The sequence below is a fragment of the Carcharhinus amblyrhynchos genome, chromosome 1 (genome assembly GCF_965287045.1).
Source record: "Carcharhinus amblyrhynchos chromosome 1, sCarAmb.v2.hapA, whole genome shotgun sequence".
Taxonomy (NCBI): domain Eukaryota; kingdom Metazoa; phylum Chordata; class Chondrichthyes; order Carcharhiniformes; family Carcharhinidae; genus Carcharhinus; species Carcharhinus amblyrhynchos.
In genome coordinates, this window is record NC_137324.1 from 131,063,741 (window position 1) to 131,080,080 (window position 16,340).

At 45.0% G+C, this 16,340-nt stretch overlaps 1 protein-coding gene across 1 annotated transcript in view; it reads left to right on the forward strand.

Annotated features, from left to right (window-relative positions):
• Positions 1 to 14,979, forward strand: part of tmem154 (transmembrane protein 154) — a 38,938-nt gene extending 23,959 nt beyond the window's left edge. Inside the window, exons 3-6 of the mRNA XM_080199477.1 lie at positions 1,327 to 1,363; positions 7,328 to 7,413; positions 10,023 to 10,077; positions 14,713 to 14,979. Of these exons, the coding sequence (XP_080055603.1) occupies positions 1,327 to 1,363; positions 7,328 to 7,413; positions 10,023 to 10,077; positions 14,713 to 14,728 (194 nt within the window). The 3' untranslated portion in view covers positions 14,729 to 14,979. The remainder of the gene's footprint in view (positions 1 to 1,326; positions 1,364 to 7,327; positions 7,414 to 10,022; positions 10,078 to 14,712) is intronic.
• The last annotated feature ends 1,361 nt before the right edge of the window (positions 14,980 to 16,340 follow it).

Consider the following 16,340-nt stretch of genomic DNA (forward strand, 5'->3'; position numbering starts at 1 on the left):
ACACTGAGGGAGAATTTAGCATGGCCAATGCACCTAACCAGCATGTCTTTCGGACTGTAGGAGGAAACCAGAGCACCCAGAGGAAACCCATGCAGACACAGGGAGAACCTATAGACTCTGCACAGACAGTGACCCAAGCCAGGAATTGAACCCAGATCCCCGGTGCTGTGAGGCAGCAGTGCTAACCACTGTGCCACGGTGCCATCCTAGTCCATTTATTTTAGCAGTCAAAATCAAAGAGTGAACTTTCTTCAGGAGTTTTCCACTGTCACCATGTTGCTATTCATAACTAGCTGGATTATTTTTTCAATTAGTTTTTCAGAAGTAAACACTTCCCCCTATTGACTAGTGTGGACTAGATACTGCAAGAACTGGAACACTACAGTTCCAAACATGTTCACAATTAGAAGCAACCTTGGGGCAGGAGACAAGGTGTGGGACAGACAATTAGCATCAGCAGGAAAAGAAATACATCGTCAGATTTGCTTTATGGGATACAGACCAAAAAATACTCCAAGATTCAACTGTGCTAAGGAACAAAATGCACATGAATTTCAACAAAGCAGAGTCTATGCAAGAACTCAATTTTCATTCCTGAGAATACCAGCAGTGACATAATTAGTTTCTATTTCTGTTTCACTATTTTATAAGTGCACCTTCCTCTAGTCTATTTGATAACTATCTCCCAGTTAAAGTATGTAAATATGAAATCAATCCTAAAATGTGCATGGTTCAGTGCGGAGCACTACTGCCTCTAAGGGTTCATGTTTAGACTCTATTCCAGGAGTTAATCATAAAAGTCGATGCTGAGGGAGTTTTGTACTGCTGGAAATCCTGTTTTTCACATAAGAGGGTAAATTAAGGCTTCTCCAGGTAGACATAAAAGATCCCATGACATTATTTTAATGATGACTGGGTATTTCACCCACATGCCCTGGTCAATACCTATTCCTTTTTATGGCATATTTGCACTCACACTTGTTTCCCTGTGGTGAATCGTGAGGAGATGGTAGAAGCCAACGAGCAGGATTTTCCAGGCCCATTTTGATTATGCTCCAAATTTTCCTGTCCTGCCAGCAACCGATGGGACAGGAAAACCTGCCCAACACCATATTCTGGTCATTACATCATTGCTGCTTGTTGCAGCTTGTGGGTGCCATATTTCTGACACTCTAACAATAATTACACCTCCCCTCATCGGCTGTGAAGCACTTCCAGATGTCCAGTGGTTGGGAACATCATTCTGTAAACACAAATAGCTTTTCTTTCAGAGAACTTGCTTGAAATTTTATTTTAACTGAACATGTATAAACATTGTTTTTTCAGTTCTAAACAATGAAGCTGACAGTGAAAATCCAGCCAGGTATGGTGTTTTAAAACTTTTAACACGTTACAAAGACCTCATAAAGTGAAACTGTTTAAGCTTCAGAGGCTTGTGCGAAGATATTTAAATGATCAGTTTCACCTTGTTGGAAATGATTCTTTTATTGTGATATTTTCTGTTACACGCTCACCGATGGATATAGGTATTACTGCACTCCTGCTGCCAAGGGGCTGATCTTTCCATTCTATTATAACATCTGGATAATTACTGTCAACAAGAGATTATCCTATCAAATCACTTATTATTCTGGACTCATTTCGCTGTAAGGTTTCCAAACATTAGAAACAATCCTCTCAAATTCCTAAGACATGTCCTTCAACTCCTGGCTGTTGAGCACTTTGGGACATCCTGAAGTCCATAAGAAGTACTAGATTGGTGTGAGTTTTTCTATCTTTCTTGCTTGCTTTCTCTCTTCACCCATCAGGGTGGACATGAAAAGGTTGTTTCCTCTTATGGGAGAATCTAGAACCAGAGATTACTGTTTAACATTAAGGGGTCACCCATTTAAAACAGATAAAATTGTTTCACTCAAAGGGTTGTGAGGCTTTGGAATTCTCTTCATATAAAGGTGGTGGAAGCAGATTCTTTAAATTTTTTCCAGGCAGAGGTGGATGGATTCTTGGTCAACAAGGGGGTAATGGGTAATAGGGGTAGGCAGGGTGCAGATTTGAGGTTACTGTCAAACCAGCCACGATCTTATTAAATGGTGGATTAGGCTTGTGGGGCTGAATGGCCTACTCCTGCTCCTATTCGTATGTTAATATCAAATTCATGCTTTCTCCCAGATTTCATCTGTCAGCACTCCTGCAGTCAACTTGCTGATTCCTCTCAAATTCAGAAAAAGTACTCTTTCCTTATACGTTTTCTACCAGACCTAGCTACCCAGGGCAAGTTGTCCAAATGGTTCAATAGCATTTGGGCCCACCAGAGATTGCAGGCTCAACAGGAGGACACCTAGGCTGGAATTCTACCACCTTGCCTGGCACAGAATCGGAGCAGGCAAGGGACGGACAACAGAAATGTCCATTGACCTCAAGCGGAAATTTCCAGTCTTGCCCGAGCAAGGTCGTAAAATCCTGTCCCTGCTGTCTGGAGAAGGCTGGCGTTGACACCAATACAAACAACTGTTAACCTGTGAGGCCAGAGAAGTCCCCCAGCTGCCTGCCATTGTGGAGCTGGAGAATGGAACCCAAGCCCCTTCACACTGCTGAGATGAGGAGGGGGTGGATCTAGATTTCAATTTTTTAAAGAAATTCCATTATCTTCAGGAGTCCAGGCTGCAGCCCTGACCTCGGCGTGCTGCTGTGTCACATGCTCACCTGGAGGCCAGTAATCTTTAACCTGTCTCAGTATACCCAGGTCCATCCAGCAATGGACCTCAAACTGAACAGGAAAAGCAGAAATGTGCAGAATGAATGCTGCTCTAAGCTCCTCCCTTGGAGTTGCTCCTTGCTGTCATTGGCCACGCAAGGGAAAGACAGAGGATCCTTTTCTTACCAGGCCAATGAGAATATCTCAGAGATACTCGAGACTATGTAACCAAGTTTATGCTGGGTTCAGCTGAGGCCTGACTTAAGTTACAGCAGGATTCAGGCATTTCTGGAACAATAGCTATATAATTTGTTGCCTAATACTCCCCTGCAGTTCATTTATGTCCTATTTGCCAATGACACAGAGTCAAGTCTGCTATACTCCAGCTCTAATTTAAAATTGGAGGCTGCCTTGAGTGAGAGCTATTCAGTACAGAGCAGGGGTAGCAGTCCTGTTTACTCACGCAAGTTAATCCTGTGTATTGGAATCAAGCAGCTGCTATTAAACATCTCTATTGAAACCTGAATTATTTGTGTGTTTGACATGACAGTGCATGCATTGGATAGGTAACTACTCATCATGATTCATGCCAGAGATTTGAGTACATACAGCCTCCAGCCCAAAGTAAATGTTTAGTTTTAACTGTCCATCATGCTCCTGGGGACTGGTTCAAAAAGATTCACAATTCAGCCTGTGAACTTTTGTTATTTTATACCCTGGACATTGATGTAGTTTAAACGTTTCTTTGCCCCCAAGCTAAAATCCTTTGATCTCCCATCTTTGATCTTTGACTCAGGCAGAAGGGACAGGAGGGTGAGGCGGGATAGTATTTCAGATCATGGCTGGTTACTGTTAAGGTGTCCATTAACGTTGACACTAATCAGCTGCCACGCATTGGATTTGTGGCCACAGTCAATGTGCAATTCTTATCGATGTAAGTATTGGAGCGAGAGCCAGCCAGAGGTTTAAAAAAGTTAGGCTATGGTCTGCACACATTGGGAAACCAACATGCCATGTTACAGGGAAATAAGTAAGTGATTGGTTAGTGAATAGTTTTCTCATTTATCGTACAATTTACCAGCAGTTGTAAGGTTTTATTTGTAGTCGTAAGGTTTATTGGAGTAGTAAAGCTTTGTTGGGTTTATTACTTAAGAAAAACAAATTAACACGTAATAAAGATAGCAAGAGAGATGATGTGTTGCAAATGTAGAATGTAGGACTTCTGGATACCAGTGAGATTCAGGGCAAACAGTAAATATTGGGCTTGAGGACCTTTAGTTCAAGGTTAAGCAGGAGGTCGAGCTGCAGACAGATACATCAGGGAGATGACTACAGTCTTAATGGAGATAGAAATTTAGGGTTGGTTAAAGGTCAGGAACAGGAGGGTGTGACTGCGAGTCAGGTAGGTATTGTTGTAAAAAAATCAGCCTGTTTTAACCCTTATACGGTGGACAAATAACTTTGAGCAGACGTCTTATTGGTACAAACAATATTTATTTAAACCCACACAATCAATAATCACCCACCCGACCAACAATAAGTTATCTTACAGAAAATACTAGAATTCAAGTACAATACAAGACCTTGACTTAACTGTGTGTGACTGACAAATACCCAAACAGATACTGGCCTTTATCTGTGTGCTGGTCTTGGTAGTTGTCTGTGTAGTCTGGTCCTTTGCTCTGGTCTGGCATTCTGGCTGTGGTCTTTCTTTCTTCCTTCTCGGGTGTGGTGGCTCTCCTCTTGCTGGCGATGTTCACCATTGTTGTAGCTCGTTCGTGGGGTCAGAGAGAGAGAGATTCCTGGTTGTGCAGCATCCTTTATACCCCATTTGGCTTCACGCCCTTTTTTTGGCCATTGCCAATCAATCGATCAGGACTTGATCACCCTGATCGATAAGAGTCCAATCAGGTGCTACCACACCGATCTCTGGGTGTGTCCCTGGCGGCCATGCCTGTAGGTGTTGTAGGCACATAGGCCACATACCTTCCTCCTAAATAAGGATTCACGGTGCCTTTACGTCTGGCACACAACCCAGTGTGATCAGAAAGTCTCTTTCATCCTGGAGATGGCCCATATCCTGTGTATTCACTCATCAGGGTTGCAGCCTGTTTGTCTCTGTCTTTAAACTGCAGCCTGTCGGTTTAGTTTCTTGCCCGGTTATCCCAGAGTGCTTTACAAAACGCCATTTTAGATGGCCTGTTTGGCTACAGTATGGGTAACTAACATGAAGTTATGGAAGAGCTTCAGCTCTTAACTTTGTCCAGTAGGGTACAAGATGCTTGCTACCTGTGAGGATTGGCAGATTAACGATTGTGAAAGCTATGATTTTCCAAAAGTCTTTAGATTTAGGAATGACCCTATTAGATTGGAAGTTGGCAAATGTTGCAACGCTTGTCAAAAAGGAGGCAGAGAGAAAACAGTGAATTACAGAGCAGTTAGCCTAACATTAGCTGTTGGAAAAATGCTGGAACTTATCATTAAGGGAGTCTTAACAATGCACTTTGAAAAGCATGGTATGATTAGAACAGTCAACACTGACAAATGTATTAACATTTTCCAAGGATGTAACTAATAGGTTAAATAAAGGAGAGCCAATAGATGTAGTATATCTGGATTTCCAAAAGGCATTTGAGAAGATGCCACACAAAAGATTTATGAGCAAGATAAGAGCTCCTAAAGTTGGGGTAATATTTTAACATAGATAGAAAATTAGTTAACAGACAGAAAGCAAGTAGTGGGCTTAAAAGAAAGTGGTGCTATTTTAAGTTGGCAAGCAGTGAATAGTGGAGTGTTGTGAGAATCAGTACTTACAGTCTACATTAATGACTTAAGTGAAGGCTGGGATTCTTCTCCCCTGTCCACCCCACACCGTTTGCCAGCAAGAATGAGAATTTGACATTCAGCCAAATCTCCATTCACAGCAGTGGGATCGGAGAATCCCAGCCACGGGCACGGTTGGAGAAATCTGGATAAAGAGTCAGAAAGTGATGTATACCAAGCCAGCTGGAAGGTAAGCTGTGGGGAGGACACAGAGATTCTCAGAGAGACATAGACAGGTTACTTGTTACATTACTATAATTCCTTTTGCCTTACACCTTATCAGAGACAACTTTCCCTCGAACTTGTTTTGGAGTGGGCAGGTGATTTATTGAAGTGTATGGTCCATTTCTGTGTGACTGTACACAGGCCAAGGATCTGATTTGTGTGTGGGCTGCAGAAGGATCACTGATCGCACACTTCCTTTTCCTCCCCTCCCCCTTTCTCTATCAATGAACGTGTTTAAAATTCGTGACACCTCTAAAATCATCGACTGGAACCATTAACTCTGCTCTTCTCTCCACAGATGTTGCGTGATCTGCTGAGTTTTTCCAGCAATTATCCTTTCACATTTCCAGCACTGGCTGGATTTTGCTTCTGTATAAATATCTTGCAGTTGTTGATAAACTGCAAATTCGGCATGTTCCAGCCAACAATAGCTTTACCACAGATTACATGTTTTTCCTTTGGATAAAGTAGAATAGTTCCTGTTGTGGGAAGGAGCTAATACAGGGCCTCTAGGGAAGATTGCACTTTCCACACATTTACCTGAGGCAAGTAGAACCAAACTTGCTCAAGACATGCCTGTGTGCACGGTGAAATGTGTTTGTTAGCAGTTATGCTGAGCGGCTCAGACAGCTTCCTGCAACAGTGTGAGTGAATTAGATGAAAGTTTAAGAAAATCAGCCTGACTTCATCAGTGTATAGGGTATTCTGTTGCACGTTAGCTCTTTTAGAAAGTTCCAAAAAATTGTTCACAAGAGAGTAAAAAAAGATGAACCGTGAGTTACTGCTTCCTGCTGCACTAATCATAACTCTAAGCCACGAGTGGGTGGCTGGGGCTCAATATCAAAGCTTCTGCTGTAGCTTGAGCGGAAAGGCTGAAATGTAACTGGAATGACCCTGTGAGAAAGTTCCCAATGGTCTTGTGTGGTGTTGAAGTGGGCCGGGGAAGAGGAGGCTGCTAGTACCACATCCCTGTCATCACAGCCTCTGAGGCTCAAAAGCCTAGGATAGGAGGAGGCCGTGTGGTCGCCCTGGTGACAGTGTGGGCCAACCTAGGCTGTGGCCTGGGCCTTCAAACACTCGGCAAGTTCAAATCTTCCCTTTTTTAAAATTATTGACTGGAAAAACACTGATCACCTAACACACCCAATTAACTGGCAATAGATAGGCAATGGAGCAGGAGTCAGAGAATCATCCCTAAATAATATGGGGAATTGCCATTAATTCCTGGATTTTCCCCTGGCCATACACATCAGAGGTATGTCTGTGTGTGTCTGTCTGTGTGTCTTCTGTGTGGGTGTGTGTGTGGGTGTGTGTGTGTGCATGTCTGTGTGTGTAAGTGTGTGCGTCTGTGTGTGTGTCTGTGTGTGTGACTGTGTACGTCTGTATATGTATGTCTATGTCTGTGTGTGTATGCCTATGTCTGTGTGTGTGTGTGTGTGTGTGTGTGTGTGTGTCTGTGTGTGTCTGTGTGTATGTTGTGTGCGTAATTTTGACAGGCATTTGTTTATGAATAATATGTGCTGCTCTGATTCTTTAAGCTGTGAATAGTTTTGTTCACCACTAATTGTTATTCTCCTTCATTAGCCCAATTTTTGAGGAAGATGTGGCTTCAGTGATGGAAGTTGAAATGGACGAACTTGACCGATGGATGGGCAGCATGAAGAAGAACTGTAAGTGCGCAATGATAAAATCTGCAGCACCCAGCTCTCCTGTTTGGAGGCTCAGTGCCCATACAGTGGATCACTCAGTGTGGGAGGACTGAGGCTAACACTCAGCCTCAGGCTGCTGATGGTGTCGTTGGCAGCTGCAGCGCAATGTAAAAGCTGCCAAACACTTTGTGCACCCATGTATGGACTCTCAGCCCTGACAAGGCTCTCAGACAGAACCCAGACAGGGCCCTCAGACAGAATCCACACAACAGAGCCAGACAGGGCCCTCAGGCAGAGGCCAGACAGGGCTCTCAGACACGGCCAGACAGGGCCGTCAGACAGAGCCCAAGCAGGGCTCTCAGACAGAGCCCAAGCAGGACCCTCAGACAGGGCCCTTAGACAGGGTCCTCAGACACTGCCAGACTGGGCCCTCAGACAGAGCCCAGACTGGGCCCTCAGACAGAGCCCAGACTGGGCCCTCAGACAGAGCTCAGACAGGGCCCTCAGGCAGAGCCCAAGCACCCAGAGGATGACTATCAGTGACGTGCAAAGCAGTGAGGCAGCAGAATTAGCAGCCTGGCTCCACATCAGCTGTAGCTGCAAGAGGTGTACTTGGTAAGAGAATGAGGATGAGCAGCTAGCTGGGTTTCACAGATGAATACAATATGTAGATGTTTGTGTTGTCATTCCATAAAGGATTTGCAGTAACTGGGCACCCACCCCTCAGACACTTCAGTCTTTGTTAGAAACAGTTGATGAATCGGGTATGGGGTATAGCAGCCCTTGGCTGCTCAGAGCAAAGCTGCAGTCTTTACATGTTGAACATATAGCTTCGAGATGATTCCGAATGAGAGAGGATTCACCCTCTGGGGTGATCACACACATTCTCCATTCCCATTGGTCCCTCAAGCCAATGACCTGATTCTTTCTTAAAGAGACAGACACCACAATCACGGCATCCCTCTCCCTTTAAATTTTTACACAAACTTCAAAAACAATTCACTCAAATCCACATTCTAAATTCGAATTATACACACAACTTAGATATTTGTAAATGGACGGAGCATTGTTCAATGATGAATTTTTGAGGTTCGCATTTAACATAACACTCCCCTGAGAAAGCTTTCACTGTGCACAGTTCCAGATGGCATCTTGCATGGGATTCTTCCATCCAGGCTTGCTGCTTGCTGATCTAGACTGTGTGCTGACATGGACTGCATACTCTACTCTGCACAGTGTCATCTCCAATCCTTCACTGATCCTTTTCTCAGTCAAGCAGAAGTCAGGCAGGGGGCCAAATATTCAGCAGCCAAGGGGACCGAGGGCCCTGCCTCAGCCAAGGAGACCGAGGGCCCTGCCTCAGCCAAGGAGACCGAGGGCCCTGCCTCAGCCAAGGGGACCGAGGGCCCTGCCTCAGCCAAGGGGACCGAGGGCCCTGCCTCAGCCAAGGGGACCGAGGGGCCCTGCCTCAGCCAAGGGGACCGAGGGCCCTGCCTCAGCCAAGGGGACTGAGGGGCCCTGCCTCAGCCAAGGGGACTGAGGGGCCCTGCCTCAGCCAAGGGGACCGAGGGGCCCTGCCTCAGCCAAGGGGACACTAAATTGGCACAAATAACTACTGGTTTTCAAAAACAAAAATCAGTTGTGATGACTACACCAGGGGCACACAGATAAGTATAGCCCTAGGATGGTGTGAGACCTGCCTGGGTAGTGCCCGCTGGCATTACCACCTGGGGACCCCACTTGGCAATGTTAAACTGTGCCAGGGTGGCAGTGCTAGGGCAGCACTTTCAGAAGCCCCACTTTGTGGGAAATGCCCAGATGCTTATAGAGGGAGAGGGAGAGCCCAGACGATTGTGGATCATGGACTGGGAGGATGCCCTGACGCTTGTGTGATGTAGGGGGGGAAGGGTGGGGAAATGTTGGTGAAGGGGGGGAGGGAGAGTGACTTGATGCCTTTGAGGGGGAGGTTTGCCCCTGTGGTGCGGGTCTCTAGGGTGGGGGGGGGGCTCCAATGCTTGTGGGATGGGTTCTCCATGTCTGTGGAGGCCGGGTAAATGGGGTGTTAAGTTTTTGTAAGCACAGCCCCAATCTCTGTGGCGATAGCATTACTGGTTCTATCAGGCCCTGTAAGAAGTCTCACAACACCAGGTTAAAGTCCAACAGGTTTATTTGTGACAGGTACCTATAAAGACTCACATTCCAACCATCATTTTGTAAATTGAGTTGTGTCTTTATGTGCCCTGTTTGTGAACAGAAATACCACTTACCTAACGAAGGAGCAGCACTCCGAACCCTAGTGCTTTTGCTGCCAAAGTTGTGAGACTTCTTATTGTGTCCGACATCTCCATATCATGTCTATCAGGCCCTGCCCTGCCAGAGGGATGCTGCAAACCCCATCCCAGGAAACCCAGAGAGAAAACTCAGCTGTGGAGCTGGTGAGCTACATATTGGTTTTCTCACTGACACTGATTCTCTGACAAACTCCAGAATGAATGATTATAAGTGAATTTCAGCCATTAATTGAGTTTTCTGAGATGGTTTACAAAATATAAGTAGCGCTATCCCCCCACAGACAAACTCCATTCAACATGTTGTGTTTCGTTTCCTAATATATTCCAATATCATTTCAGCTCAACAGGATTTACCAGATATCAGCGAGGACAAAGAACCGAAACCCGAACCAAGGTACGTGCTAGACACAAAGAAAGAGTGAGAGAGAACCTCTCATCTTGTAATTCAGAAGGAAAGTAAGTTTCCCTGGACTTGACACTAAACAAGTTTATAGTTGAGTGTAGTTTATCTCACAGTCGAGTAGAAAGCTACAATCTCACATTGTGTGATCTGTCATGACAAGAGCTAACAGGAAGTGGGCTGAAGGGAAATGGCAGCACAGAGCAGAGTAACACATCACAGGCTGCAGTGAGCTCAGGAAGACAGAGCTCTGGACAACAGAAAGATGATTCACTGCGCTTTGGCAATAAGAATTAAAAGGAACATTGAGATTTCATCTGATATTTACAAGAACTATTTAGCGCTGACAAATCCTGACATGTTCACACGTTAAGAATGGAGATGGTATTCATCATCAATATTTGAAACATTCTGACATAGTAAAAGATAGTGTATTTCATAGAATCCCTAGTGCAGAAAGAGGCCATTCAGCCTATCGAGTCTGCACTAACAACAATCCCAACAGGGCCCTTTTCCCTGCAACCCCATGTATTTACCCTTCTAATCTCCCAACATTAAGGTTCAATTTAGCATGGTCAATCCACTTACCCACACATCTTTGGAGTGTGGGAGGAAACCTGACCGCCCGGAGGAAACTCATGCAAGTATGGGGAGCACATGTATGTACAAGCTTTATTACTACTAATATTATACTTGTAAAGTTTGCCTAAGGCTCAATGACAAAACATTGTGGGGATAGAATTCTCCTTTCAAAGCCATAAAATATTGTGGTCAGTGTTAATGGGTGTGAAATACAGTTGCTTAACCCCACCATTGCACTGTTTTCCAATAATACACAGCACCACAGGCAGCTTCTGCTGTGGCCTATTCCAAATGCCGCCTAGATGGTTATCCCCAGTGTACCTCAGGGGTCGGTGACGCAGCACTATCCTAACCAACTGTTGCAATGCCGGGATAACAAATATAGGCAACACCAGCCCTGGCAATGAATTTATCATCACTCAACAAAGTCAGACACGAGGCTTCAAAATAGGCCCTGCATTAGTGTCTCTGAAACAGCCAAGCACCCAAACTGCCGGATAGGGAATTTCGAACAATATTTCCAATTGCAAAGTGTCTGTAAAAACCCTGGAATGTTTTTGGACATGCTGTGTGCGTTCCTAGATTTAGCAGGAATTGTTGCTGTATCCTTCCAGGGAGGACAGAGTGTTAGGGACTTGTCCACAATAAAAGCTGCCTATATTAACTCCAGGAGTCAGCTGTAAAGGAACAGTGTTTTATAGCACAAAATAAAGCAAAGCAAAAACCACGAGCCAGTGGTGAACACAAACAGGTTCCAACCAGGACAATGCAATAATGGACCCACTCAGGGGCCTGCTTTATACAGGGCTCAGTATACAAGCTCCACCTGGTTAGTTCATTACCAATCCCCAGGGAGCTCGTACTCAGAGAGTCCTACAGGGAGGTCAATCAGTGATTCCCCATGCAGGTCCTGGGGGTTATCACACCATAAGAGGTAGGGAGGCAGCAGTGAGAGTATCTCTGGGTTGCAGTACAGCAGGGAGATGGAACACAGGCTGAGGAGTGAACATAATCTATCAGTGCCCTCTGCCATTTGGAACCAGATCCCTCCATGTTCCTTGACAGTGCCAGGAGGCATGTCTGGCAAGCCAGCTATTGAGGGAGATGCTGGCGTTGGACTGGGTTGAACACAGTAAGAAGTCTCACAACTTAATGCAATTTTAACCTGGTGTTGTAAGCCAGCCAATGCCAGCATCTCAGAATGAATACCCATCAACACTTCCCTAGGCATCATCCCTTTGAAGTTTTCATTTGAGTTTGCTGCAGAACTTGTCTGTGACCTCAGCCTCCAGCAAGCTAGGAGATAAAATATCCTTTATACCCAGTATGGTTGCAATCCACTCATGCCCAGTGATTCAACATGTGCTGATCACGACTCTATTCCTGCTTACATGCAGTGCCAGTTCCTGAGTTGATAGCAGAGCCTCTTCATTAGTGCTGTCACTCTCTATCCCCTGCCCCGGGGCTGCTGTACTGGATGAGCGGCAGCTCTGAGTGTTTAAAAGTTGGAAATCTGCTGGGGAAGGTTCGTGTAAGGGAGGGTGTGGGTGGGGAAGTGAGAGGTCTATGGTGGCACCATCAGTAACACAGTCCTCACGCTGGCAGCAGGAGAAGGGTGAGCTGAGCATTGAGACAGGGCAGAAAGTAAAAACACAGCCTCGTATTCACTGTTCTCAGCAATGCTGGATTGCAGCCTGCCTTGTGAGGCTGGAAACTATCCCCTCCATAGGGCTCCAGAGGTAAAGGTTTCCTTGCCCCCTCACAAGTTCTGCCCTGCTCCTTTCTATTGCGTATTACATGGAGAGGCAGGAGAGGGGGAAGATTGTCAGTCAATGTGTAGCCCTGTGTTTGGGTGATGTACCTGCCTTGGCAGAATAACTAGAACATAAGAATATAAAAAGTAGGAACAGGAATAGGCCACCTGCACCCCCTCCTAACCCCCCAGCCCCAACGAACCTGTTGCGCCATTCAATAAGATCCTGGCTGATCTTTTCGTGGACTCAGCTCTATTTACCTGCCCGCTCAGGATAGAGGAATGTGGACTTTGTGAGGGGTGGATGTGAGGCTGGCAGCTTTGGCTGGTGTTCTGATGCTGAGGTGGACTATCTAGATGTTTGGTGTGAGTGCTGAGATGGAGCCAGGGAGCGCTGCTGGGTGAGTGATGATTGCTGGAAGTGCAATATATAAGGCTGGCAGAAGTTGCTGTTGTGCTGGGTTGGAGATGTCATATGAAAATATACTCAGATCAAGACCACTCACATGAGGTTACTAAACCTCTTGTGATCCTGCTGCCAAGTCCTCACTTGCCCTCATCCTCCAAACACACCCATTCCCAACCCATATCCCCACCTATCCTCCATGGTCCCTCAAACCCCCCTGTGCCAAGCTGTGCCCTTCCACCTAGCCCCATGGCTCCTCATGCTCCCAAAAACTGAAGTTGGGAGTGAAGGAGCTGATGCATGAATGCCGCCTGCAGAATTCCAAATAGACTCATGAATGAACCACTCATCAAAAACAATCTCTGGAGTGAATTGGTGGCTCAGGAATGAAACAGGACTTGCAGCATTCTCCCATAGCCCCCAGAGATTACCCAGCAAACACTGCCAGGCTTGCCTGTGGCCTTGCTGAGAGAGGGTCTCCTGTCCAGTTGATGGGCTAGATGGCCTACTCCTGCTCCTATTTTTTATGTTCTTATGTAGTACCCAAACTTCAACAGCAGATGGCAGTGTCAAGTGAGCCGATGGCTGTGAATGAAGGAAAGTTACCTGATGGAACCCAGAAACAACTAAACTTGCAAGAAGAAAATGAGGCTATTCCACAGGAAAATATTCAGATCAAAGCTGACTTGAAAGAACTCAACTAAATGTGCAGCCAGGCAAAACAGCTGGCAGAAAGAAGTCCCTGCCCTGAAACGCTTTTTGAAGAACAATACATAAACATAAGGTGTTAAAAATGATGCTGATAACTTCAAGGGCAGGAGTTGCCTTCCAGCACATAGTTTCTCAATGCTGGGTCCCTCAGTTAGGTAATACAGCACGCCACTGGCACAGCTGACAGGGTTCGCTGGGCAGCCACCCAGAGGTACATGAAACTCATACAAATACGGAAGAATCACTCAGTCACCAGGTGGGCTCAAGGATAATGGCCTTGAGGTTGCTCAATAATGAGCCTGGTTATTGACCGGAAACTCAACTGGACTCACCACATAAACACAATGGCTACAAGAGCAGGTCAGAGGCTAGGAATACTGTGGCAAGTAACTCATCTTCTGACTCCCCAAAGCCTGTCCATCACTAACAAGGCACAAGTCAGGAGTGTGATGGAATACTCCCCATTTGCCAGGATGGCTGCAGCTCCAACAACACTCAAGAAGCTTGACACCATCGAGGACAAAGCAGACCGCTTAATTGGCACCACATCTACAAACGTTCAATCCCTCCACCACCAACGCTCAGTAGCAGCAGTGTATACTATCTACAAGATACACTGCAGCAATTCACCAAACACCCTTAGACAGCACCTTCCAAACCTGTGACCACTTCCATCTAGAAGGACAAGGGCAGCAGATACATGGGAACACTACCATCTGCAAGTTCCCCTCCAAACCACACAATATCCTGACTTGGAAATATATCGCTGTTCCTTCACAGTCACTGGGTCAAAATCCTGGAATTCCCTCCCTAACGGCATTGAGAGTCAACCCACAGAATATGGACTGCAAGAAGGAGGCTCACCACCACCTTCTCAAGGGCAACTACGGGGGACAATAAATGCTGGCCAGCCAGCAATGCCCATGTCCCACAAATGAATAAAAAGACGGAGCAGAAAAAGGGTGCGTATGACAGATTTAGGGTTGATAATACAAGTGAGAATGACGCCGAACATAGAAAGTTCAGAGAAGTGAGAAAAGAAGTACTATCATTAGATTCTCTATCAATGTTGTATTTAGTTGGTGAAAGAGAATTTTCTTGTGAATGGTAGTGTGGGATGAAGGGGTAGAAGCTCTTTTGTGTCTGATAACTGTTTGTCTTTCTAATTCTTTTATAGTGACCCTGAATCATGAAACTTCTCTCCAAGTTAATTGACAAAGACTGAATTCTATCGTTGAATTTCCACAACAACATGCCTGTGAATATGTTTTCAAATTGCTTGTGGATCAAGATTTCACAGTTTTCTTAAACAACATTTGTTTTTAGTTTATTGACCAATATTTTTATTAAAAGATGCAAAGCTGAAAAGGATAAAAAGTGTGAAATTGAAAGAATAAACAAACAGAAATGTACAGAAGGCCTAAAACAAATGCAAGACTGAATTGGTGAAATGAGAAGCTAACTTCTTAGAAATGAGATGCTAACTTCTCTTTTTTTTCTCTTCTCCTGCTGGCAGAGTTGTTTACTCTTAGAATTTTCTATTTTTCTTTTACATATAACTGAAAATAGATCTGTTCATTATTAATGATTCCTGCAGAAATGTCTAACTTCCTAAGCTTTTCTCAGATTCTGCTTTGAAGATGTAGCCTGTTCAACAAGATAGAGGCTGATGAAATGAGGGGTGGAGGGGGGGAACAAATAGCGTATAGCATTCCAGCCAATCCTTTGCACTTGTTAACGCAACACAACCGGGTCTAGAATTGGAGAGGAGACAGAGACTTGTGGAAATACATAATATTTTCAAGTTGTTGACTCGCTCTGTTCACTTCATTTATCACAACTGTCTGTAAAGTACTCTACCTGAACCCCTGCTCTAACCTCACACACCCAACTACATCTGCTTCAAGACTTACAGAGAACCACAGAACCCCCATAGTGCAGAAAGAAACCATTTGGCCCATCGGACCTGCACTGACTCTCCAAAAGAGCATCCCACTCAGTCTATCTCCGCACATTTAACATGGCTAATCCCCCTAACCTACACATCTTTGGACACTGAGGGGCAAATTTGCATGGCCAATCCCCTTAATCTACATATTTTTGGACTGTGGAAGGGAACCAGAACACCAGAGGAAACATATACAGATAGGGAGAATGTGTAAACTCCACACAGTCATTCAAGGCCGGAATTGAACCCAGGTTCTTGGCGCTGTGAGGCAGCAGTGCTAACCACTGTGCCACTGTGCCACCCATGTCTCTGGGGGCTTCTGAACAGTTGCCAATGCCATGCTAACAAAGGTTAAGATCTATGATTACATGGACATTTAAACAGATTTCAAATAGTTAGTGTAAGAAATTGATTCATTGGGAAAAAGTGGTCTTTGCTTACCATATGCTTGCTTATGTTATATTCTTATGAAACCTTCTGGGAATGATGAGGTCCAAAGGGATACGAGTCCATGCATACAAATCAATGAAGTGTAATAGGTACAGAAAATAACCAAGAAGTCAAGTGAATATTAGCCTTTTTAAATATAGGGCTAGAATGTAAAGGGGAAGATGATTTGATACAGACAAAATCCTGGCTATCCACACCTGGAATACTCTGTGCAGTTCTGGGTACCACATCCTATGAAGAACAGAAAGAAGGAGTGCAATACAGATTGATCTAAATGTTACAAGGATTCCAAGCATTAGATTTTGAGGAGATTACATAAACTAGGCTTATATTTCCTGGAATATAGATGAGCAGGGGACAATTTGATTGAGGTGTTTAGACTTGAAAGGAATTGATGGAGCCAATTG